Below are 24,050 nucleotides of genomic sequence, written 5' to 3'. Positions count from 1 at the left end.
ATACCAGGGTGCCAGGGTCCCGCACCGTGGGTACCCACTCTGCCAGCGACACTGCCCGTTGCATTGTGGCCCCCGGGCCAGTGGCCTAGCCCCTGGTACCTTTGGAACCGTTGGGGGTTCCCACAGCCCTCGCAAGGGCTCAGGTCAGCCTCAGGGGCCTCGGATAAACCATCAGCCACAATCTCCCACCTGCCCCGCTGACGCAGAGAGCTCTGGGGAAAAGACCCCTCAGCTCAATCCAGCTCCCATGGAAGAACCAGCCGAGCAGCCATCAGAGCCGGCAGATCCTCTGGTGCTGGCTTTCTCCTCATCTTCGCCTGACGAAGTGATTACAGGGCCCCCTCATCCCGTCCCGCAAGATGGTGCTAAGGCCCATCAGGACCTGCTAAGAAGGGTCGCCTTGAACTTGGGGCTTCATGCTGAGGAGCTGGAGGAACCCTCGGACTCCCTATTTGATGTCCTTAACTTGGCAGCGCCGGCCCAGGTGGCATTGCCCTTGCACGAGGGGGTGGCAAAGATCACCAAATCCCTGGGGCAGACCCCCTCATCGCTGCCCCCAACGCAAAAAGGGCAGAACACAAGTATTATGTGCCTGCTAAAGCTTCTGAGTATCTTTTGTGACAGACCCAGACCAGTGGGGTGCAGGAGTCTGGTAGAGGGCAAATATACTGGTCACTGGATGAGTCGTTTTCTGTTCCCTGAGTGACCAGAGCAGGGGCTGCACTACAGTAATCAGGAACTGCTAGAACCAGTTCAGGCAGGCAGGCTAATTAGGACACCTAGAGCCAATTAAGAAGAAGCTGCTAGAATCAATTAAGGCAGGCTAATCAGGGCACCTGGGTTTTAAAAGGAGCTCACTTCAGTTTGTGGTGCGAGTGTGAGGAGCTGGGAGCAAGAGGCGCAAGGAGCTGAGAGTGAGAGGGTGTGCTGCTGCTGGAGGACTGAGGAGCACAAGCGTTATCAGACACCAGGAGGAAGGTCCTGTGGTGAGAATAAGGAAGGTGTTTGGAGGAGGCCATGGGGAAGTAGCCCAGGGAGTTGTAGCTGTCATGCAGCTGTTACAGGAGGCACTATAGACAGCTGCAGTCCACAGGGCCCTGGGCTGGAACCCGGAGTAGAGGGCGGGCCCGGGTTCCCCCCAAACCTCCCAATTGACCTGGACTGTGGGTTCTTCCAGAGGGGAAGGTCTCTGGCTGTTGGCTGTTCCCCAACCCACATGGTGAATCTCTGAGGCAAGAAAATCTGCCAATAAGTGCAGGACCCACCAAGATAGAGGAGGAACTTTGTCACACTTCACACGCACTCTGCCCCAAGTTCCCTGGTGGTCTTGGCGGTTAATGAATGGGAAAGGCAAGGCCAGCCAGCCAGAACCCCGAAAAATAAAGACTCAAGGAGGCTTGATTTGTTTGGAAGAAAGGTTTATTCGTCCTCGAGCCTCCAGCTGTGGGTGGCCAACTACCAGGCCAGATCCAGGGCGGGAATGATGGAGGCCAAGGAGACCATGCAGAACTTCAACTTCTTGAGATACTTGTTGAGGTCTTGCAGGTCCAGAATGGGTCACAGATCCCCCTTGGCTTTGGGGATTAGAAAGTACTGGGAGTAGAAGCCCTTGCCCCTGTACTCCTGAGGGACTTCCTCCATGGCCCCCACTTGCAGAAGGCTCTGAACCTCTTGGGTGAGCAGTTGCTTGTGAGAAGGGTCCCTGAAGAGGGACGGGGAAGGGGGGGACAGAAAGAAACTGGAGGGTATGACTCTGTGCCACGGTGTTGAAGACTCAGCAGTCTGAAGTTATAGAGGCCCATGCAGGGAGGAAAGGAGACAAGCTGTTGGAGAAACGTGGGGAAGCAGGATCCGGGGAACAGGCTGGTAGGTCACCCTCAGGCACACCCTCAAAATGCTGCTTACCACCCTGTTGGTTGCGAGTGGAGCTCGACTGGGCAGAGGGCGCTGGCTGGTGACCTTGCGGGAGTCTGTAGCCTCTGCTCTTTTTACGGGTAGGCTCCAACCTGGGAGAGCCCTGGGGCTGCTACGGATTAAGCTGCTTTCTGGCCGGGCCCAGAGTGTAGAGGCCCACGGTCCGAAAGGTCGCCCAGGAATCCTTGAGCCCGTGCAGTTTTGTGTGTGTCTGTTCAGCAAATAGAGCTTGGCCATCGAATGGGGGGTCCTGTATTGACTGTTGGACTGCAGCCCTCCTTATCGAGATAGAATCTACCGCGTCTGAGGCCACCTGGAGGGCTGCTCTGGCTACCGCTTTGCCCTCTTCGAGGATCACTTGGAACTCCTTCTTGGGGTCCTCAGGCAGCAAATCCCCGAAGTTCCCTCTAAGCTGTGCCAGCTGCACCACTGCCTATTCAGCGCCGCTCAGGAGATGCCTCTCCCGCGGCCCCGGACCTGCCGCGGCGCCCCGACCCAGCCCGGCCCCGGACCTGCCACGGCGCCCCTACCCCGACCCAGCCCGGCCCCGGACCTGCCGCGGCGCCCCTACCCCGACCCAGCCCGGCCCTGGACCTGCAGCGGCTAGGGGACAGGTGCCCCAGCCCCGACCCTGACCCAGCCCGGCCCTGGACCTGCCAGGGCCGGGGGAGAGGTGCCTCTCCCCCCCAGCCCAGGTGCTGCTGTGGGGAGAGAAAGCTGTGGGGAGTCCTCTCTCCCCACCATAGCCCCAGGCAGCCCCATTGCACCCCAAACCCCTCATCTCCAGTCCCACCCCAGAGCCCGCACCCCCAGCTGGAATCCGCACCCCCACACACCCGAATCTCTCTGCCCCAGCCCTGAGCCCCTCCTCTCCGGCCCCATGCCAGAGTCCACACCCCTGCCCCTCTGCCCCCCGCACCTCAACCCTGAGCCCCCTCCCGCACTCCAAATCCCTCAGCCCCACTCTGCCACATGGATTTTGTTATGTGCACCATTTGGAGGTGATGTGGGGAAAAATTGGGGGGGATACTGTGGGCCACACCTGACAAAGGTGCCTGCAGTTAGAAATGGCTTGTCTGCATGACACTGATTGCTCACAGCTACTGTTCTCGACAGATATCAGGCAAAGTGTGTGAAATCTTTAAATCTTTAACAAATCTCTCATTAATCCCGGCTAAGTAGATTAAAACCTACTGCAGGTTTTAAAAGGAAGCAAGCTGCTCAGCTGTAGGGCACTGAAAATACAAATGGTGGAAAAACAGTCAAAACAGATTGGCTTACAAATACCAGGAAGTGAGCGGCTTTCATGCAAGTAGTACCTAAGGAGGGACAGAGCAGGATGTTCCCAGTGCTCGGAGTACTTCTGATTCTTCTTGTGGATCAAGGGTGCAGGCTGTTCAAGAATTCTTTCTGTAATATGTTCAGGTGTTGAGGTAGGGCTCAGCTTGATGTTAAAGCCCTGAATTTCAGAAAGGCCTGAACATAGCCCTCTGTTACTGTACCTACAGGTCTGTTCATACTACGTGGAACTTTCACCATCTGATTTGTGGGTGCAATGGGTAGTTAAATACCTAAGGACTGTAAAATGCACCCAGCACTGGAAGGTGCTTCTGTAATTGAAAAATCAAGCTGAGATTTTGTGGGATCAAACGCTCAGTAGGATTTGTTTCAATTATAACTGAAGTTATGGATTTATTCATTAAAACCTTCTGTTCCTTTTCTAAGTTCAGACAGTTTATTACAGCTTTTTAAGAAAAAAGTCTGAATGGAAATTCTCTAAACATTTTATTTTTACATTTAATAAATTCAGGGGAAAAAAACCCTCATGGTTCATGTTTTAGAATCCAGCTATGTAGTTTGGGGCCTGTTGTCCTTCAGCGACCCCTTTTTTTATTTTTATACTCTTCCTCTTTTTTCACCTGTCTGTCTGTGTCCCTGCCCTTTCTCCCACTGTATGTTTGCTGGTCCTTCTCCATTAGTGGGAGAACTAGACCTGTGAATGTTGGCACTTATATGTCTTAAATCTGCCCAGAGTCCTTAGCCCCGGGATTTCAAAGAAACCACCATGACAGTTGGCAGTGAGAATTCTGGGTTGAGATCTGATGCCCCGGGGTGTCATGTGGCTGAATGAAGATTGCTCATCGGGATTCAAGGTGACAAGCAAGGGAGCTGGCAGGTTTGCTGAACTAAGTGAGAAAGAAGGGAGATCAGGAGACTGTTTGTGGGATGTCACTGGAATTTTGAAGAAGCTATGTTGACTGACTGACTGACTCCTTTCTGTGTGACCCTATCCACCTCTGAGCCCAGCTTTGTGGAAGTTGAAGGCTCCTGCAATCCTTTCTTCTGCTGCTTACCTCCTGTGTTCCCAGGAAGGCAGAGTCTTTAGTGTAAGCTGCCTTAGTTCACAATCTCATGGGTCTGCACCACTCTAGTTGATAGTGTTCAGTCAGTGGGGCCAAAGGTAGTGCTCCTGCTTTGTACCATATGCTCTGAGATAGGCCAGAACAGTGATCTGAATGTGGATGATACAACTAAGCTCTTGATTTGCTCCACGTTTATTTCCTATATGTTAGAGGAAGAGAAACTCGTTGAAGGTTATAATCCTGCTATGGCAATTGTTCTGTTAAAAACACTGGCACTTCTAGTTAAACAAAATGACTTTTTCTCCAGCCACATTAAGGAAATGGCTGAAAAATGTTCCTAATATGGTAAATAGTTCTTGTCATTTGCCTCAGACGATCACAGGATATTGTAGTTAAATGCTGAGATCTGCCCAGCCTGCTCCCCAAATGCTCAGTTTCCTGGCCCTGCAGATTGCCTAAGGGTGCGATAAGTAGGTTAATACTTGCTTTAGGGTTCGCCTGAGGGTTGGCATTCCCAGTAGGCAGAGCCGAGTTCCGTTTGTGGTGGTTGTGTGTGTCTGTGAGCTCATGCACATCTGAGCCTGCAAGGTGATTTTCATTTGCTCCCATTTTGTTGTTGTATGTTGTTCCCTTGTCATTTTTACCGCAGCAGTCATGACTGCTATGTTTGTTACAGATAGGCTCCTACCGACCTACACACACACACACACACACACACACACACACACACACACACACACACACATACGCTTGTTGATTATAAATAGTTGCTTTTTTGCTGCAATTTGCTTTTTGTCTCTCCTCTGTGTTCATTAGTTCCTACTATTGTCCTACCCAATTTCTGACTCCTTGGTTGGGAACAGGCGGTGGGAGCAAGAGACAAGGGGAGAGAAGTGGAGGAAATGCAAACGTGGAATTTGCGTCTCTGACTGCACAGACAACTTTATTACAACAAGAGGAAATGGATGCGGGTGTGTCTTATGCTTCCTAGCCATAGCCTACGTGCTGGATTCTCTCCTGGCTAACCAAGGACAGAACCCAGCTGCAATGCACTGGCAGCAGAAAGTCTGCCTGGAGGAGGGTTGCAATGGCACAAGGCACCTGAAACCCCCATTATTTTGCTTAGGGACCCAGAGCCAGCCAGTGCTGTCCCAAAAGTGGGCAGCACCAGCCAGGGGCCCAGGAAATGCATCCGATGAGCATATCCCCTAGACATTATCCACCAGCGAGGGGTCTGTGGAACCCAGAATGTAAGTTAAAGCTCTTTCCTGGAGAATCCCTGTGACTAGCTCTGTGAAGAGCAGCTTCCTCCACTGGCTTAGGGGATGCAAATTGCATACCCAGCCTGTCTTAACGGGGTGAATCGAGTACCACATATTCCCCTCCTACTTAAAGCCTGTGGGAGAGGAAAACTCACCTGTAAATCTCAAGGGGTGTATTAGCTTGACAGTCTGCTGAATCTTCACCTTGGAGAGGAAGGGCTGGCAGCTCTGCGGACAGTACAAGGCGCATGGCTTGCCAAATGCTTTATTGGGCTGAGATCTGTAGGAAAACACCCTACAGCTCCCTGTCCCACAAGAGAGATTCCCTCCATGCTACCTCAAGTCCCCACCACTCCAGCTCCAGTCGCCTGGCACACTATCCTACTGTACAGCCATTGATTTGCCATTTTGAAACTGCTGTGGGGGGGTCCTTGACTCCTTCCTTTTTCCTGGGCACACTGTCTTCTGAGCACCCACATAGCAGCCACAAAGGAGGTGGGGATGACTAGGTGGTGGTGCAGAATGCTATCACCTAGCTGCCTTCCCCCTCCCCCACCTATTCTTGTAGATTTTTTTTTTTTTTTGTGATTTTGCTCCCCTTTGCACCATGCATTGGATGGGAGCATCTGGGTTCCTGTGTGGACGGTCATGGCCATGTAGCTGCTGTCTCTTTACCATGCCCTACCTACTGAAGACAGTGACTGTGTGTACAGGGCTTTTGGTGTCCCCTGCATGGGTCCTACAGCCTTTCTGCACCCTGCGTCACTAGTGTCCTTAGGAAGAGGCTTTGCCAAGCCAGACAGTGGCATGGGGGGTGAGGGGGGAGGTAGGAGGTAGGGATTGGGGCTAAATCCCAGCCGGGATTCTTCCTGACCTATGCAGTCAGGGGCAGCTGAATGTGAACTTCGAAAGGGCTGTTGAGAGGCCAGCCCTGGGGTTTGCTGACCAGAAGCAGACGCTCCGAGATGTAAGAGTTGCTCTGTTTATGGTGGGTTTTTTATTGCTTGCTAGAGTTTAGACTGTTCAGCTGCAGGAAGGAGATGTGGCCAGAGACTTTGTATGTCAGCTGAATCCTGTAAATTAGCAGTCGTTTCTAGAGAGGATGTCTTATTGCTTAACCTGGGCCACCTGTGCACATTCTCTCTGGCTGCTAAGAGTCATGTCACAATGACACGTCTCTGATTTCTGTCCTTCCTCTGCTGGGAGTCCCTTTTCACTGGTATTTTCATTTGTTTCAGTGTCACTCCACCACAGCAAATGATGGAGCAAGAAGAACTGAGAGTTCAACTGGCATCTAAAGAGCAGCTCATTCATCAGTTAAATGTCCATCTGAGGGAGGCAAATCCCAGCCAGGCAAAGTCCAAAGCAGAGGTAGGTTCTGCCTCGTTTGCAGGTACCAGGTCTCTGCTCTGAATGAACCATGCAGGAAGGTGTCTGCACAGGTATTTCTTGCAACTCAGCTGCTTGCAGCACTGCTGGAAAGCCCAGCTTTGTGAATCCTAAAAGAGTCCAGCCCATCACCGATGACAACCGCTCGCGATTGGCATTGGGAAAGGAGCAGCTGGTGGAGATGAGATTCAGACTCCAGGCCACTGATTTACAGTGAGACACGGGAACACGGTGCTGAAAGGATTGCCCAAGCGACGGAGTGACCATAGGTTGTGGCTAGTGGTGACTGGGTTGATGGGGGGGTGATCACTGAAACTGATCACAGGTAAGGAAAGGAAAGGATCTCCAGAGGCAAGTTAAGAGGAGTCGTAACCACATAGACACTAGCACTATGCTTGAAACAGACCCTCACAATTCCCATTGTGAAATCAAGCTAGTCATTTTGAAAGATCTTCCATGGAGGGAACATGAAAACATCTGCTCAGTGCAGAGCGGCAGTCAAAAAGACTAATTGTGTTGGGAACCATCAGGAAAGGGATAGATAATAAGACAGAAGACATAATGCCACTACATAAATCCATGGTATGCCCACACCTGGAATACTGTGTGCAGCTCTGGTCACCCCATCTCAAAAAAGATTGATTAGAATTAGAAGAGGTGCAGAGAAGGGCAACAAAAATGATTAGGAGTGTGGAGCAACTTCCATATGAGGAGAGATTAAAAAGACCGAGACCATTCAGCTTAGAAAAGAGACAACTGGGGGGGAAAAGAATAGAGGTCTGTAAAATCATGAATAGTGTGGAGAAATTGAATAAAGAAGTGTTATTTCACAAAACTCAAGAACCAGGGGTTACCCAATGAAATGAATAGGCAGCAGGTTTAAAACAAACACAAGTTCTTCACTCAGTGCACGGTCAACCTGTGAAACTCGTGGCCAGGGGATGTTGTGACAGCTAAAAGTGTAACTGGGTTCAAAAAAGAATTAGATAAGCTCATGGGGGATAGATCCGTCAATGGCTATTAGCCAGGATGCGCAGGGATGGTATCCCTAGCCTGTTATTGCCAGGAGCTGGGAATGGGTGACAGAGGATGGATCACTCAATAATTGCTCTGTTCTGTTCTCTCCCTCTGAAGCATCTGGCACTGGCCACTGTCGAAAGACAGGACACTGGGCTAGATGGACCATTGGTCTGACCCAGTCTGGCCATTCTTATGTTCTTGCTTTCTTATACATCCTTAAATACGCATATAGCTAACTACCAAGCAGTGATGGCCCGGTATCAGTTTGAATTGTGGGAGAAGATGGCTCTTTGCACAAGCATCTACCAGAGGACTAAAGGAAGTTGACATCCTCCATTATTAATGAAGGCCAAAATATAGCCAGACATGCCCTTAGGGCATCATTTGCCATATCTGATGCTGTCTCTAGATCATTGGCAACAGCAATAACTCTATGTAGACATGCTTGGCTACATTCCTCTTCTCTCCCACCAGGTCAGGGCCAAAATAGAAGATTTACCCTTCAATGGAGATGGTTTATTTAGTGTTAAGACTGATGACACATTGGTAAGCTGAAGGAGATTCTGTTACAGCTAGGTCTCAAGGACTCATGCTACCTTACAGAAGAACTTGTACCCCAGTGTTCAGATATCACAGACAGCACATACCACCTTCTTCATCCACTTCTTATCAGAAGAGGTAACTGTACCATCAGCAAAAAGAACAGGAGTACTTGTGGCACCTTAGAGACTAACAAATTTATTAGAGCATAAGCTTTCGTGGACTACAGCCCACTTCGGATGCATACAGAGTGGAATAAATATTGAGGAGATATATATACACACATACAGAGAGCATAAACAGGTGGGAGTTGTCTTACCAATTCTGAGAGACCAATTAAGTAAGAGAAAAAAAAAAACTTTTGAAGTGATGATAATTTTTTTTTCTCTTACTTAATTGGTCTCTCAGAATTGGTAAGACAACTCCCACCTGTTTATGCTCTCTGTATGTGTGTATATATATCTCCTCAATATTTATTCCACTCTGTATGCATCCGAAGAAGTGGGCTGTAGTCCACGAAAGCTTATGCTCTAATAAATGTGTTAGTCTCTAAGGTGCCACAAGTACTCCTGTTCTTTTTGCGGATACAGACTAACACGGCTGCTACTCTGAAACCTGTACCATCAGCAGCACTATCAGCAACAAACATTCTCAGATACATGACAGGAAGAAACACTTCAAACTTCATATGAGGATAAAGAATCCCTCAGCCACATCTGCTTTACCATATGCCAAGCCTCAGGTTTGACCTGTTAGTTGAGACCTTCAAACCAATTTTAGTAAATCAATTTGGGAGCCCTCTGTCCAAATTTTACAATTCTTGGACAACTATCATCTTGGACTGAATGGGTTTTAGATAAGTAAAAGAAGGTTTTAGTGTCCCATTCAGATCACTCTCTCTGTACAAATCCCTCCCTCCCTCTTCAGGGACCCCTCCCACAGGAGCGTGTTATGGATAGAAGTACAAGCTCTTCTGAGCATGGTTGCTATAAAATAAGTTCCCTTGGCTGCCAGAAACAAAAGATTCTACTCCCATTCTTTTCTAATCACCAAAGAGAAGGGAGACCTCAGACTGATTTTTAGATCTCTGGGATCTAAACAAATATATCAGGAAGTTTCCATTCAGGATGCTTTCCTGGGATCTAATTATTCTGCTCTAGATTGGTTTGCTGCTCTTGAACTCAGAGGCATATTTCCACATTCCCATTAGACCATCCCACCAAAAGTACTTATGCTTTGTCCTTCATTTATACCTCTTTCAATGCAGAGTCCTACCTTTCAGTCTCTCCACTTCGCCCAGAGTATTTACAAATGTTTAACTCCAGTAGTGGTACATCTAAGAAAGCAAGGTTCTTCTGTATTCCCATATTTAGATGATTGGTTGCTGAAGGACCAATCCAAAGAAGAATTAGAGGCAGCCATTCAGAACACTTATTCTCTATTTGGAACCCTGGGTCTCATCATAAACAAACAAAAATCACTTCTCATTCCCTTCATAGGGGAGCCCTTTGACTCTGTCAAAGGAAGGGCCTTTCTTCTGGAGGAGAGGAGTTTGAAAATAGCAGATTCCCTACCTTCACTGATGACACCCAGTTTATATGGCAGGGCTTTTTCTGAAGCCACTGGGACTAATGGCATCAATGACATTTGTAACACCTATGCCAGACTCAGAATGAGGCCTCTTCAGCACTGAGTCCTGAAGAATTTCTATCCCAGTATGGCCAGCATGTTGGAGAGGATTACAGTACCGCCCGAAACTCTTCAGTCTCTGAGGCTACATCTACACTACAGGGGGGAGTCGATTTAAGATACGCAAATTCAGCTACGTGAATAGCGTAGCTGAATTTGACGTATCGCAGCTGACTTACCCCGCTGTGAGGACGGTGGCAAAATCGACCTCTGCGGCTTCCTGTCGACGGCGCTTACTCCCACCTCCGCTGGTGGAGTAAGAGCGTCGATTCGGGGATCGATTGTCACGTCCTGACGGGACGCGATAAATCGATCCCCGAGAGGTCGATTTCTACCTGCCGATTCAGGCGGGTAGTGTAGTCCTAGCCTTACACAGTAGTTACATCCGCAGAATGTGCCCAAGGAAGTTGTCAAGGCTGCTTCCCCTCTTTGAACTTTAGGGTACAAATGTGGGGGCCTGCATGAAAACTTCTAAGCTTAACTACCAGCTTAGCTCTGGTCCGCTGCCACCACTCCCAAAATGCTAATTCCCTTCCCTGGGTAGCCTTGAGAGACTCTTCACCAATTCCCTGGTGAATACAGATCCAAACCCCTTGGATCTTAAAACAAGGAGAAATTAACCATCCCCCTCCTTTCTCCCACCATCTCCTGGTGGATCAAGATCCAACCCCCTTGGATCTTAAAAACAAGGAAAAATCAACCAGGTTCTTAAAAAGAAGGCTTTTAATTAAAGAAAAAGGTAAAAATCATCTCTGTAAAATCAGGAGGGAAAATAACTTTACAGGGTAATCAAACTGAAAGAGCCCAGAGGAATCCCCTCTAGCCTTAGGTTCAAAGTTACAGCAAACAGAGATAAACACTCTAGCAAAAAGGTACATTTACAAGTTGAGAAAACAAAGATAAAAACTAACACGCCTTGCCTGGCTGTTTACTTACAAGTTTGAAATATGAGAGACTTGTTCAGAAAGATTTGGAGAGCCTGGATTGATGTCTGGTCCCTCTCAGTCCCAAGAGCGAACAACCCCCAAAACAAAGAGCACAAACAAAAGCCTTCCCCCGAGCAAGATTTGAAAGTATCTTGTCCCCTTATTAGTCCTTTGGGTCAGGTGTCAGCCAGGTTACCTGAGCTTCTTAACCCTTTACAGGTAAAAGGATTTTGGAGTCTCTGGCCAGGAGGGATTTTATAGTATTGTACACAGGAGGGCTGTTACCCTTCCCTTTATAATTATGACAGAAGTATTCAACCCATCTCAGCCAAAATTCATAGTAACCCTGGATGCATCCAAGGTAGGCACATCTTTAAACTCAGGTAGTAAAGGGTCTTTGGAGCCTCAAAGAATCCCAGTTACACATAAATGTATTGGAGCTACGGGCAATCCATTTGGCCCACAACATGTTTCTCCTGCAGATACGCAATAAAGTTATCCAGGTTGCCACAAACAACATGGCTGAAGTTTATTACGTGAACAAACAAGGAAGGACTCATTTGACCCACCTGTTCAACATAGCAATAGAGCTATGGGATTGGTGCATACAGTACAACATTTACCTGATTGCCTTACATATTGTAGAAGAACACAACAAGTTAGCAGATTGCCTCAGCAGAGAATTGTCACAAATGCACAGATGGCCCCCAAAGAATTCATTAATTCAGGATATCTTCAAACATTGGTGATTCTTGACTGCAGACCTGTTTGCCACCACACTCAATGCAAAATGCCCTCTTTTCTGCTTAGAAGCAGGAGTGGACAGTCAATCTTTGACAGACACATTTCTCCCCAACTGGGGAATGGATTTCATGTATGCATTTCCCCCATTCCCTTTAATTCCCAAAGTTCTAAACACACTAAAGCAAGATTCTGCCAGGATGACTATAATCACTCCAGCGTGGCTGAGACAACAATGGTATGCCGACCTACTCCACTTATCCCATGTCAATTACAGAACTCTGCCATTATTGATGGACCTATTTTCACAGCCACAGGGGAAAGTGCTCCACCCAGATCTCAAATTGTTACCTCTAACAACTTGGGTAAAAGGACTTGGATGGGAATAGAGCGCTCATGCTCCACTGAGGTTCAGTGAATGTTATTAATGCTAGGAAATGCTCTGCTAGAAAGTGTTCTGACTTCAAATGGAAAAGATTCATGATATGGCAGAAAATGGAATTGTAGATCCAGTTTCAGCCCCCATTCAGATGGTCTTAGAATATCTGTTACACTTAGAAACAGAGGGTCTATTGTTATCACCTGTTAGCGTACACTTAGTGGCTATTTCATCATACAGACCCGTTTTCTCACATGACCTAGTGGAGAGATTTTTGAAGGGTCTGCTGAATCTTTATCCATTCACCAAAGACCTTGTCCCCTTGGAATTTGAATTTAGCACTGACTCAAATGAGGCCTTTTGAGCTATTATAAAATTGCTATTATAAAAGCTGGTTTTAAGGAACGGTGAAATAGGGAGCAATCATTGCCGGTATATGAATTGGTGAGCTGCATGCACGAATGGCAGATTCCCCCCCTATCCTGTTTTCCATCGGACAAGGTAGTCCTTAGGCCACATCCTAAATTAATTCCAAAAATTGTTTCCGATTTCCATGTAAATCAGTATATAAATGTATCTGTATTTTTTCCAAACCTCATATAAGTACAGGAGATGCTAGATTACAGTCTTTAAATGCAAAAAGAGTACAGTCATGTTACCTGGATAGAATTCAGGACTTTAGCTGTTCTCCTAAGTTGTTTATCCTTATACCAGCTATTCAAAAGGTAGGACCATTTCAGCGCAATCATTATCTAGATGGGTCAGACTTTGTCTAGAGGAGTGCTATAGGGCAGCTTTGCTTTCCCCTCCAGGTCCCGTTAGAGCTCAGAGTATCAGGGAATGGCTGCATCTCCAACAGTTTTCAAGCACATTCCCATTATTGACATTTGCAAGGCCTCTTTGTCTCGCTTCCGTATTGAGGTACTGCTCACCAAACGTCCCAAGAAAGGGAGGATGCAGAGGACACTCGAAGAAATAAAGGTTACTTGCTTGTAACTGGAGTTCTTTGAGACACACTCTGCACATTCACACTCCCCGCCTGCCTTCCATGCTTCTGCAGAATCCTAATTGTATCATTACTCAGTATTTCCTATTTGCATTTTGAAGGAACTGAGGTGACAACAGTGCCAACGCTCCTTCTATGGCCCCGCCCCTGACTGGCACAAGCACTGGGCACAGGAGGGAAGGGGTGAGATGCCTCTAAAAGGCACTGCTCTAGAAGGTTCCACTGTCCTAGCTGCACCAGGCTGGCGCATCCTAAGGGTGGGAATATGCAGAGGGTATTCAAAGAAGAACTCCAGGTACAAGTAACCTCCATTTTCCAATCTTGTTGATGACCCTTATGGGGCCAATATGTTTTTCATGTGATGGAATTTCTGGGTTTTAATTTGCCCTTTTTTTTTTTTTTTAAACTAGGATGTTTGTGCAACTTTACTTTGTCCCCGTTGTGTGTATGAATCACGATATTCTTTAATTACACCATCATGTACTATTTTTTCCACAGGATACCTGCTCCAGTCAGTGCACAGGGTAGACAGTGCTCTGGGAAAGAATCAGGGTAGTGCAGTTAACGATGCTGATTTCTGTAGAATGCTGCCTTGTTTGTTGCAGAAGTTGGAAGGTGTGAAGTGAATGAGGGAAGGGATTGCAAGAAGGTCTCATGGTTCAGGCAGTTGAATGTCAGCCTCTGCCACGTAGTACCTGTATGATTTTGGGCAAGTCACTTAAATCACATTTTTCACAGTTGCCCATTAATTGTGTGTTCCTCATTTTCTAGACTGCCCAACTTGAAACACCTGAAGTCTGATTTGCAGAAGTATTGAGCACTCACAATTGCAACCGAAGTCAATGGGCGCCGTGCTTTGAACATAAAAAGTGCTATAAAGTGAAATATTAGGCACTAGATGTCTCAAATTGAACACCTAAAATTAGTGGAAGCTTATGACAATGTTGGTCTTAATTTCTCTCTGCCTCTATTCCCCATCTGTAAAATGGGAATAATTATACCCCTTTTCCCTCACAGGGGTGTTGTGAAGATAAATTGATTGATTGATGTTTGTGAAGCACTCAGATATTATAGCAATGAGCACTTGTGATGGGATGTACTTAGGGTTACCACCTTTGAAATGCAAAAAAACCAGCACTCCCCCCTCCCGACAAGGCAAGCCCACCGCAACCCCAACCACAAGGTAACTCTGCAGCTCCCCTCTTTCAACAGCCACATATAGTATCTAGAGAGAGAACACGTCTAGATAAGATTGATGATAAACGGACGTTTGTATTATCAGCATGTTTTGCCAGCCAGTCTTTGTAGTCTGTTTTGTTTAGCCAATTGCCATTGACTGTGCAGTTTCTGATGCGAGCTTTTTTTTTTTTCGGGAGTGTAGTAGGATCACTTGCACCATCACCCTGATCTTCGATTATTTAATACGCCTCACACGCTGTATTTTCAGCTGTTTTGATCTGTCATCACTTAAACTGGGAAGTTAGAACACTACAGCATCTTTAGCTGGACACAGAAACTTTTGTCATTCGCTATCCCTGTGTATTGTGACGCTAATGAAAATCTTTAGACCCACGTGAAAAACGTCAGCAGATTACATTATTTTTCTGGCAACTAGCAAATCCATAAAAAAAAACTGACCAGACCAGTCAAATACCAGCTGGGTTATAACCCTAGGTGTACTGGGGCCTTTGAGGCCCCCTGCTGGAGGCCTCATAGACCTACCAAACCCTGCCCCAGAAAAGGAGCAGTGAAAGTGGGTCCTCCAGTCCTGCCTAGAAGGGCTGCAGGGAAGCAGCCAATCAGAGTGCAGCAGACTCAGTTAAAAGGAGCTGCAGGGCCAGAGCAGGTCAGTTGCTGGCTGGGACCAGAAGGGTGAGGAAGGAGTGGAAGGCTGTGAAATTCCACAGGTAAAGAGACTGGGGAGAAATCCTGCTCAAGCAGGAATAGGACTGGGAAGCTCTCCAGGTGCAGGGACTTGAGAAATTAAAAAGGGGGCAGAGACTGTTACAAGCTCTCTAGGCAAAGAGGCCTGGGAGAAGACCCTGAGAAATCAGGACAGGGATGGAGCAACTCTTCAGGCAAGGAGGCCTGGGAGAGACCCTGCTCAAACAGGGAACAGACAGAGTAGCCAAGCAGTTGATGGGACAGAGTGGGAAGCAGCCCAAGTAGGGTGACCAGATAGCAACTGTGAAAAATAGGGACAGGATGGGGAGTAATAGGTGCCTATATAAGACAGCCCCGAATATTGGGACTGTCCCTATAAAATTGGGACATCTGGTCACCCTAAGCCCAGGCAGTGCAGTAGCAGCAGCTATTAAAGCAGCCTACGGCTGCTATTTGCAAGGTCCCTAGGCTGGGACCCAGAGTAGTGGGTGGGCCTGAGTCTCCCCCCCCCCCCCCCCCATCTGCCCCTGGGGAAGCGACCTACGCCCCACGAAGGTGATAAGACTCAGCACTAAACGCGCAAGAAAAGGGCTAGAATTTAAACAGAGAGCGCTCCAACCATTTGTTGGACTGTTACCCCAGAAGGGGCAACAGCCAATGGGGGGGTGCCTATGAGATCTGAGTGTGCCCCATCACAGCACCACAGAAAATCACATGAGGAAATTAATAACTCTGTATTCCGTGCAGGGTTTGGATGGTGTGTAATAAATAAGGCTGGAGCCACACATTGAATGATGGGAATAAAAAGAAATAATGAATAGTCACCCATTCTCTGAGCATTATCGATCCTGTACACTCAGAGACAGGGGTCCTGTGGAAAAATAGTATATGATCATGTAATTAAAGACTGTATCATAATGCATATGCACCAGGGGACCAAATTAAGGTCACATGGGCAACCTTAATGCTGGCATTTGCAAACTTTCTGTGTGCTTGACTTTGCAACCTTAGTGTTCTTTTAAAATAGCTCTGTTGTATGTAATATTTTTTAAATGAAGGAATTACATCTGTTCTCATGAATGTTTTCGTTCTCACTCCAGCTAATGAAAATTGCACTGGTCAGGCATTTTTTGAAAGCCTTTCTCAATAGTTAATGTTAATAGAGACACCAGAGCATTCTCTCGACTATTAATCTGAAGATAACAGGCCCATTTCTTAAGTACACACAGAAGAAGGAGAAGAAGAAATACTGGCTATGACACAAAATGAATTGTCTTCCTCCATGCCCTTGTAACCTAGGGCATGTAGTGCAGGCTGGCAGCCATTGCGTTACAGATTTAAAAGTGCTGGAATCTCTCTGTTCCGTAGCATGTTGCCTGATGGATTGGTGAGTAATGTACTTAAGGAGTGCATTACTAAGCCCCAGACTAATGGCTAGCTGTTGCCCATGGCTCTTGCTACAGATCATTCATTGTGCTATTCATAAGCTCTCTGCCAGTTTGTGTTCTGGCACTCACGCTGCCTGTGCTGAACACCACCTGTCGTCCTGCTTGACCCCAGGAAAGTATTTCCCAAGTTTTCTCATGATTGATAGTAGAAAACAGGAGGCTACGGTGCAATGGAGCCTTTCTTCTCACATGCTCTTCTGGAGACTATGGTAGAGGATGGGACATAAACCTGTCACCAGCTATTTCCAGGATATATTCACGCTGCTTGCTGGGAAATTTGTATCCACCAAATTTCCTCTTCCAAGGAGAATGAAGTACCAGAAGACAATGAAAAATCTGAGGGAAAGGGACATCAGTTGTGGTGTATCTGAATATAATTTCTGAGAGAAGAACTAGCCTCTCTCTCTCTCTCTCTCTCTCTCTCTCTGAGATGGCTTATCAACTAATTACATACTCCAGTTCATCCTGGTAGAAATGCCTAAATACAGGCACCAGCATATGCCTCTTGAGCGAGAGAACTACAGTATATGTATAGCCAAACCTGATGAAGAATACCTGCCTCAATTTCTGGGTTGAATTTTGTTGGATCAAACAGATGTTATGTGTTCGAACCTTGGATGTTCTGAATGAGTAACCCATAGAAAATATCTTCCTGGGTGTTGACCCCCACCTAGTTTCCTTTTCTTTTCTTTTTAAAAACTGTAATGCCAGCGAGGCTCCCGAGTGACCGCATAGGAGATGTAGTCCTCAATTCCTCCCCCCAGATTATACAAACTTCCTCACGCTGCCCCACCATGTAGTCTCAACCTGATGTGAAAGAGCGATATTCAGTGTGAAAGCATCGTGCATTTCCATGGCTCATGACATCCTCGGTGCATTAGGGCATGTCTACACAACCCGCAGCAGTGAACCTCAGCAGACTTGGGTTAGCGGGACTCATGCTAGGACTCTAAAAACAGCCACGTGGGCAGCACTTGGAAGCTGCAGCTTGGGCTCTGATGCCTAGGGAGGTAGGAGGCTTCTGAGCCGGAGTTGCAATTTCCAAGTGTGCTGTGTGAATGGCTGCTTTTAGAGCGCTAGCGTGAGCCCCATTATCCCATGTCTGTCAGCCCAGGCTGGGAAACTCCCTGCTGCAGGCTGTGTAGACATGCCCTGAGTGTATCAGCAAGCATGCCAGTCAGTGCTGCTGGTGGGGGTGAGAGTCCAGCTGGACTGAGACCCCTCCCTACTCATTTCACATAGGCCATTGAATGGCCTTCAGAGGGTAGCAGCTTTCAGTCATTACTAGTTTGAACTAGAGACCTGGAGGTAAAAAGCTGTAATCTCTCCTTTCCAGGCCCTGTTGGCCTCTGTCACAGGCCTTGCTGGGCCAGAAACTTTAACTCTTGCTCTGCTGTCCCGTGCTCTCGGGCTGTGTGACCACACGGTGCGTTTTTATAAAGCTAAACCTTTGAACTTTAACTTCTTCCTGCCCAGCCTATGGGGGGGAGAAAAGCCTACCGTCCAAAGAACTCCTCCCAGAGGGAGGGTCACTTGTTTGTCTACTATTAAAACTGCGTTAGGGAACCAAAATGGTGTAAACAATGTAAATGCATAAAAATCCTACAATATATAACAAGTTATAGGACTAGAGACCTCCCTGACTGATCAAGAAATGTTTTATTCCACCCATAGAAATATTTTACATTTCAAGGGGGTAATTCTAATTACCTTAACGTGTGTTGGGTTCCTAAGTATAATTCAATGGTAAGAGAAGGTTTTCTTTTCAGTGAGGGCTATTTTCTTTGTGTTCTTCTACAGATATACTAAGTATAGCTTTTTATTGCCCTGAGCAGAAAGCAAACCCTGGTTCTTTTCAACCTTCCCATTAATTGTGCAACCAAAAGTCTCGTAGCACTTTGCACACAGAAACCAGGTGAGGGATGTGGAGAGTTAGACCAAAAGAAACACACCATTAAAATGAAAATTCCAAGTATGTATTGTCAATCAGATTATTTGCATGTGCTTTTGGAACATGCTTCCGGTAATAGAGTCATCACTCTGTTATTTCTCCTGACCGCTCTTTCTGTCTCTCTGTTTTCCTATACAAAATCCGACAGTGGCTTATATTTAACTGAGAATATTCTTTGCTTGCTTCCCTGTCTTCTTGCTTGAGTTTTCTTTCTTTAACAAGCACAACAGCATGCTGCTGTATCTTCAAAGAGGAAATTAATTCCGTCCGCAAAAGGGTCAAGTGCTAGAAAGTGCATAGCAATGCAGTTTGCATGGCAGGATACAGAAGATATGATGCTAATAAGATTCTAAGATGAGAACAGCAGACTGGCTCTAGGGATTCAGATGAAGGGTTCTGTAAATTTTAAAAGAAATGGTCTCCAAAAACTAATGATGTCTGCTTTCCAATTCATTAGTAATGTGGAGCGGGGAGATGGAAGTGAGAAGCGGGCCATGCTTTGAAATATCAAAATGTAACGAGGATGAAAACAGTGAGAGCTCATCTCATTGGGGTCATAAAGCTGGGAGAAGGAGGCAGGCTGTAGGGAAATGTAGTCTGTGTCAAGGGGGAAGGGAATTGTACCACGGTAGGCTGTATGTATATTTATGTGCAGTCACTGTACCAGTGTAGATACAAGGTTCTTATGCTGAAAAAGTGTTGCAATATTTATAAGACTTTTTTCAGTTTTTCTGTTTAAGATTACTTATTGTACAGAGTGTCTGAAGGATTCTAAAAACACAAGTGAATTGTCTTAGCATATTTACAAACGGCTCTTGGTAAACCTTGCCCTTCACCTTTTTGCATTGTGTGCACGAAACTGAGTAACAAGAACCTGAACCTTGTTTGTAGTTAATAGTGGGAGAAAAACCCTCAGGCAAAGCCTAATGAACCAAGAGCAATTCTGAGCTCTCCTCTGTAATATCTGCAGACTGTGCCTTTCCAAGAGCTGCCTGGACACATCGTGTGACCTTGCTGCTTTACATCATTAAAATTTCCCATTACTGGGATAGTGTTTGCATGGAGGTGCTGTTGTGCAGATATTATGCCGGAGTCTCTCTCCTGCATGCAGAGTTTGTAGCTGACAGAAAAAATGTCTCTCTGCTTGAACAGTTTCCAGAGCTGGGAGGTGTGCAGCAGAGGAGGTTAGCTGTGGCTTTTATTTTGACAAAGCTATTACATTTTGCAGAGTGCGGTTAAGGTTTTCCTCCTATCTTATTTTATCTGTGTGATATTTTCTGATCTGCCCTCTAGCTCTCCGTGACGACTGGTGAGTTCTGGGGGAGCAGACGGTGCCTCAGAGCCTTGCCATCATCACTAGTGCTTTCAAGCCAATGGACAGACTGAGTGGCTCAGTAGTGCTCAGCCGCGTAGAGCCCTTCCCGGGGCAGTGGCTCAGAAGGGCAGACCCTGGTGTGCCAGATCTGAGGCCTGCACAGTCACGGCTACTGTTCTGAGACTGACAGCCTCGGGAATCGAAGCGCAGTGCGGTGTGCCTGCCACATCTGCTGGCCTCACTAGTCCTAGATACTCAGCTCAAGCTTTGGTTTGACTCCAACGCGACGTTTCTTCACCCCCAGTGAAACTGGGTTATCTGTTTGCTCTACTGTACTTCACTGAAGCTTCTGCTGCTCTTGAGGTTTATTCTTAAAGTGTACAGATCCCATAACTCAACTGTCTGATTAGTTTTGTGTGATTTTTGGTCATGTCCTCTCAGCACCAAGCCCTACTCCAGATAATGAATCTTTCTTCTTGGAAAAGATCAAGTTTCAAACCCAGGTATAACAGGCTGGCAGTGGGTGCCTGTAACGCTCCCATCCTATTGGCTGTTTTCTTAGTGGGGAAGGTTTCAGTGGGTCCTGGTGATTTACTGAGGTGGGTGAGACACTGTTTTACCTGGATATCAGAGAATGGGAGTGGTCTTCTGAGAAGATAGGACCTGGGGTCTCTGGAGAAAGCTTGGGTGAATTTTTGTTACCATTACATCCAAAGCCCAGGAAGTGGGGGAGCTTAAACTGTGTTTGCAGAGCAAGTTGGGAAAGGTACCTGCTCATATGGTGGTTATGAAAGCCAGAAGTGGCCAGCAGCAGGTCCAGCTCTTAGGCGGGGGGCCAGGGGCTCCGCGTGCTGCCCCCACCCCAATCACTGGCTCCACACTCCTGGGGGGCGGTGCCTGCGGGTGAGAACTGTGTGGAGCCACTTGCGCACCTCCGCCTAGGAGTCGGACCTGCTACTGGCCACTTCTGGGGCGCAACGTGGTCTGTGGTGCCAGGACAGACAGGAAGCCTGCCTTAGTACCCCCGCTGCACCGCTGACCAGGAGCCACCCAAGGTAAGCCCTTGCCCCCCCAAACCCAGAGCCCTTTCTTGCACCCCAAACTCCTCATCCCCAGAGCCCTGACCACCTCCTCCATCCCTGCCCCAGCCCAGAGCCCCCTCCCACACCTTGAACCCCACAGCCCTCGCCACTGTACCCCAACCCTCTGCCCCAGCCCTGAGCCCCTCCCACACCCCAAACCCCTCATCCCCATCGTGGGCATCAACAGTTTTCTTCAACTGGGTCAAAAAAGTCTTCAACAGGAAAAAAGTTTGAAAACCACTGCTTCAGATGACCCTAAAGCAAGCCCTGGCATCTGACTTCACTCATGGAAAAAACAACAAAAGCCATATTCTATCAGTTTCCCTGTTTCCAGTGAACATAATCAATCCTTCTTTATGGACTTTTCTATGAATTGTGAGGATGATATCGCCATGTGTGTCAAAGCCTGTGTTCTTTCAGCTTCTCTCCTAAGTGAAATGCTTCCTTGGAGAGAGGAGATGGGAGAATTTATTTCCCCAGGAAACCTCAAGACAGATGCAGCAACAATTTGCTTTGAGGTTCAGTGGAGTTCCTGCTTGTTACCCAGTTTTTCAGCTGGATGACTGAGGCCCAAGGACCTTAGACTGACTTGCCTAAGATCATACAGTGAGTCAGTCGAGCATACAGGAGCATGGCTGCCTGGCTCTTCTATACAATATAACCTGTGTGTATCCTCACTCTCTTGGGCCATACGTAAACATATGAAAAAACAGCAAAAATTTGGATCCCCTTTTCGTCCATGAGCTTGACCAGGACTGAATTTGCAGCTGTAGTTCGATGTGTCAAGCTCCCCTTATTCTCCTGATGAGAAAATTGGGTTGTGTATTACTTTCTGATTTGCAGCAATTTGCTGCTGGACAGTTGTTTCCAAACTTCTAATGCTGGTTGAGTCTAAAAGGTAAAAAGCAGTAGTATCTGCTGGAGAAGCCAGACAGGGGTTTCTGGAGACCAGTTGAAGTTGGCAATGAAAAGGGACTAAAATTGGATGAAAGGGTTGCAATGTTACAGCAGAAGAATCTTTTTGTATTTGGCTGAAGAGACAGAATGAACTTCTTATCCCCATAAAGCACATCTGTTGCTTGCTGCAGCACTGTACTAGTATGCTCTTGGATGATTTGCGCACAGTTTCATGAAGCATAGATAGGGACCTTGTAGCAGGGTGCTGATGCCAAAGCACCTAATTAGCCCCTGCCGGGTCAGCTCTAATCAAAGGAAGCAGATTGGGGCTGATGGAAAAGGCCTGATGCCAGCCTGAGGATTGGCAACACTTGCTGGCCTGATGAGCCAAGGGCTATAAAGGCTGGGAGGGAGCCAGAAGGCAGGAGGCAGCCAGGGAGAAGTCAGTCAGGGAGGGAGCTGGAGGCCTCCTATCTGAAGGCTGACTCTGCCTGTAAGGGAGGTAACCAAACCTGTAACGCTTGCATATAGATGGACACGGGTGGTGGGACAACGTTAAGTAAATAAAGACATGAGTGTTGCACAACTCTGAGGCCTCTCCGAGCCTTATTAAGGAGGGCAAACGAGCCAGGAAGAGGGACGGGTCGTGGAACCGTTACAGACTGACTTTCCACTCTGATACACAAGCATAACTCTGACCATAGTGGAGTTACTCCAGTGTGAAACTGGTGTAATGGAGTGGAGATCGGGGCCACAGGGATCATCAGTGAGGCTGATCTTGGAATGGACACAGCATTCCAGTAGGAATGGCAAGCCATCCTGCGATGGCCCAACAAATATTAGTGCATATGTAATAAATACATAAAGTCTATGTGTATATATTTACATATAGTGTATATGTAAACATCGTGTATATAGTGTATAAAATGTTTTCGAAAAGACAGACAGAGGGGTGAAGGAAGTTGCAATTTCTAAGCACAAAGACCTCTGATGTTATGAGTGTGAAGTTTTGTAGTTCGTATATAGGTGTACATATGACAAATAATTGTGCTCCAGAAACAAAGGTTTAAGTGGCGCTTATGACTGCAAAGAGAATCTTCATCATTTGAACCGATAAAATATTATCTGAAACAATAACTCTCATAAGTGTAAACTGCCCCGTTCATTGAAATGAATAGTTGACTCTGAAACCTAATGTGATTATAGGATTTCAGCATTAACTCTTTTGTTGCTGATGCCTTTAACAGAAACTTCAAGCGCTAATGTGCTTTCTGTACCATTGTTGAATATACCATTATTAATGAATGCACAAGTGGGAAAATAAAGATGGAAAAAAGTTCAAAATATAAAATAGGGAGATAAACATATATGAATCAAAAAGGGGAGGGAAAAGTGTTAAGAGCTTAGGTGGACATCACACACTTTTGCCATTCAGTAGCCTTGGGGTCAACAGTGGAGTCTGAAAAGTCATGCAGGTAGACGTGCACACAATGAGCAGCCATTCAATAGCCAAACTTGAACAGCTTAATGGGACTAAATCGGGGGGCCCAGATCATCTTCATCCAAGAATATTAAAGGAACTGGCACATGAAATTGCAAGTCCATTAGCAAGAATTTTTAAGGAATCAGGGGTTGTACTGTACGACTGGAGAATTGCTAACATAGTTCCTATTTTTAAGAAAGGGAAAAAAAAGTGATCCAAGTAACTATAGGCCTGTTAGTTTGACATCTGTAGTATGCAAGGTCTTGGAAAAAATTTTGAAGAAGAAAGTAGTTAAGGACATTGAGGTCAATGATAATTGGGACAAAATACAACATGGTTTTACAAAAGGTAGATTGTGCCAACCAACCTGATCTCCTTCTTTGAGAAGGTAACCGAATTCTTGGACAAAGGAAACGCAGTGGATCTAATTTACCTTGATTTCAGTAAGGCATTTGATACGGTTCCACATGGAGAATTATTAGCTAAATTGGAAATGGAAAGATGGGGATCAATATGAAAATTGAAAGGTGGATAAGGAACTGGTTAAAGGGGGAGACTACAACGGGTCATACTGAAAGGTGAACTGTCAGGCTGGAAGGAGGTTACTAGTGGAGTTCCTTAGGGACTGGTTTTGGGACCAATCTTATTTAATCTTTTTATTACTGACTTTGGCACAAAAAGAGGGAATGTGCTAATAAAGTTTGCGGATGACACAAAGCTAAGAGGTATTGCTAATACAGAGAAGGACCGGGATATCATAC

The 24,050-nt window shown here is 46.7% G+C and overlaps 1 protein-coding gene across 2 annotated transcripts in view; it reads left to right on the top strand.

Moving 5' to 3' along the window:
- The window catches only part of PMFBP1 (polyamine modulated factor 1 binding protein 1), a 341,248-nt gene that overhangs the window by 181,110 nt on the left and 136,088 nt on the right, over positions 1–24,050 (top strand). For both annotated transcript variants that reach the window (XM_054049283.1, XM_054049282.1), the window contains exon 5: positions 6,778–6,910. In XM_054049283.1, the coding sequence (XP_053905258.1) occupies positions 6,778–6,910 (133 nt within the window). The remainder of the gene's footprint in view (positions 1–6,777; positions 6,911–24,050) is intronic.

This window comes from Malaclemys terrapin, chromosome 14 (genome assembly GCF_027887155.1).
Source record: "Malaclemys terrapin pileata isolate rMalTer1 chromosome 14, rMalTer1.hap1, whole genome shotgun sequence".
In the NCBI taxonomy this organism is placed as follows: domain Eukaryota; kingdom Metazoa; phylum Chordata; order Testudines; family Emydidae; genus Malaclemys; species Malaclemys terrapin.
The sequence above is the reverse complement of the archived record's forward strand: the minus strand, read 5'-3'. Positions and strand labels throughout refer to the sequence as shown.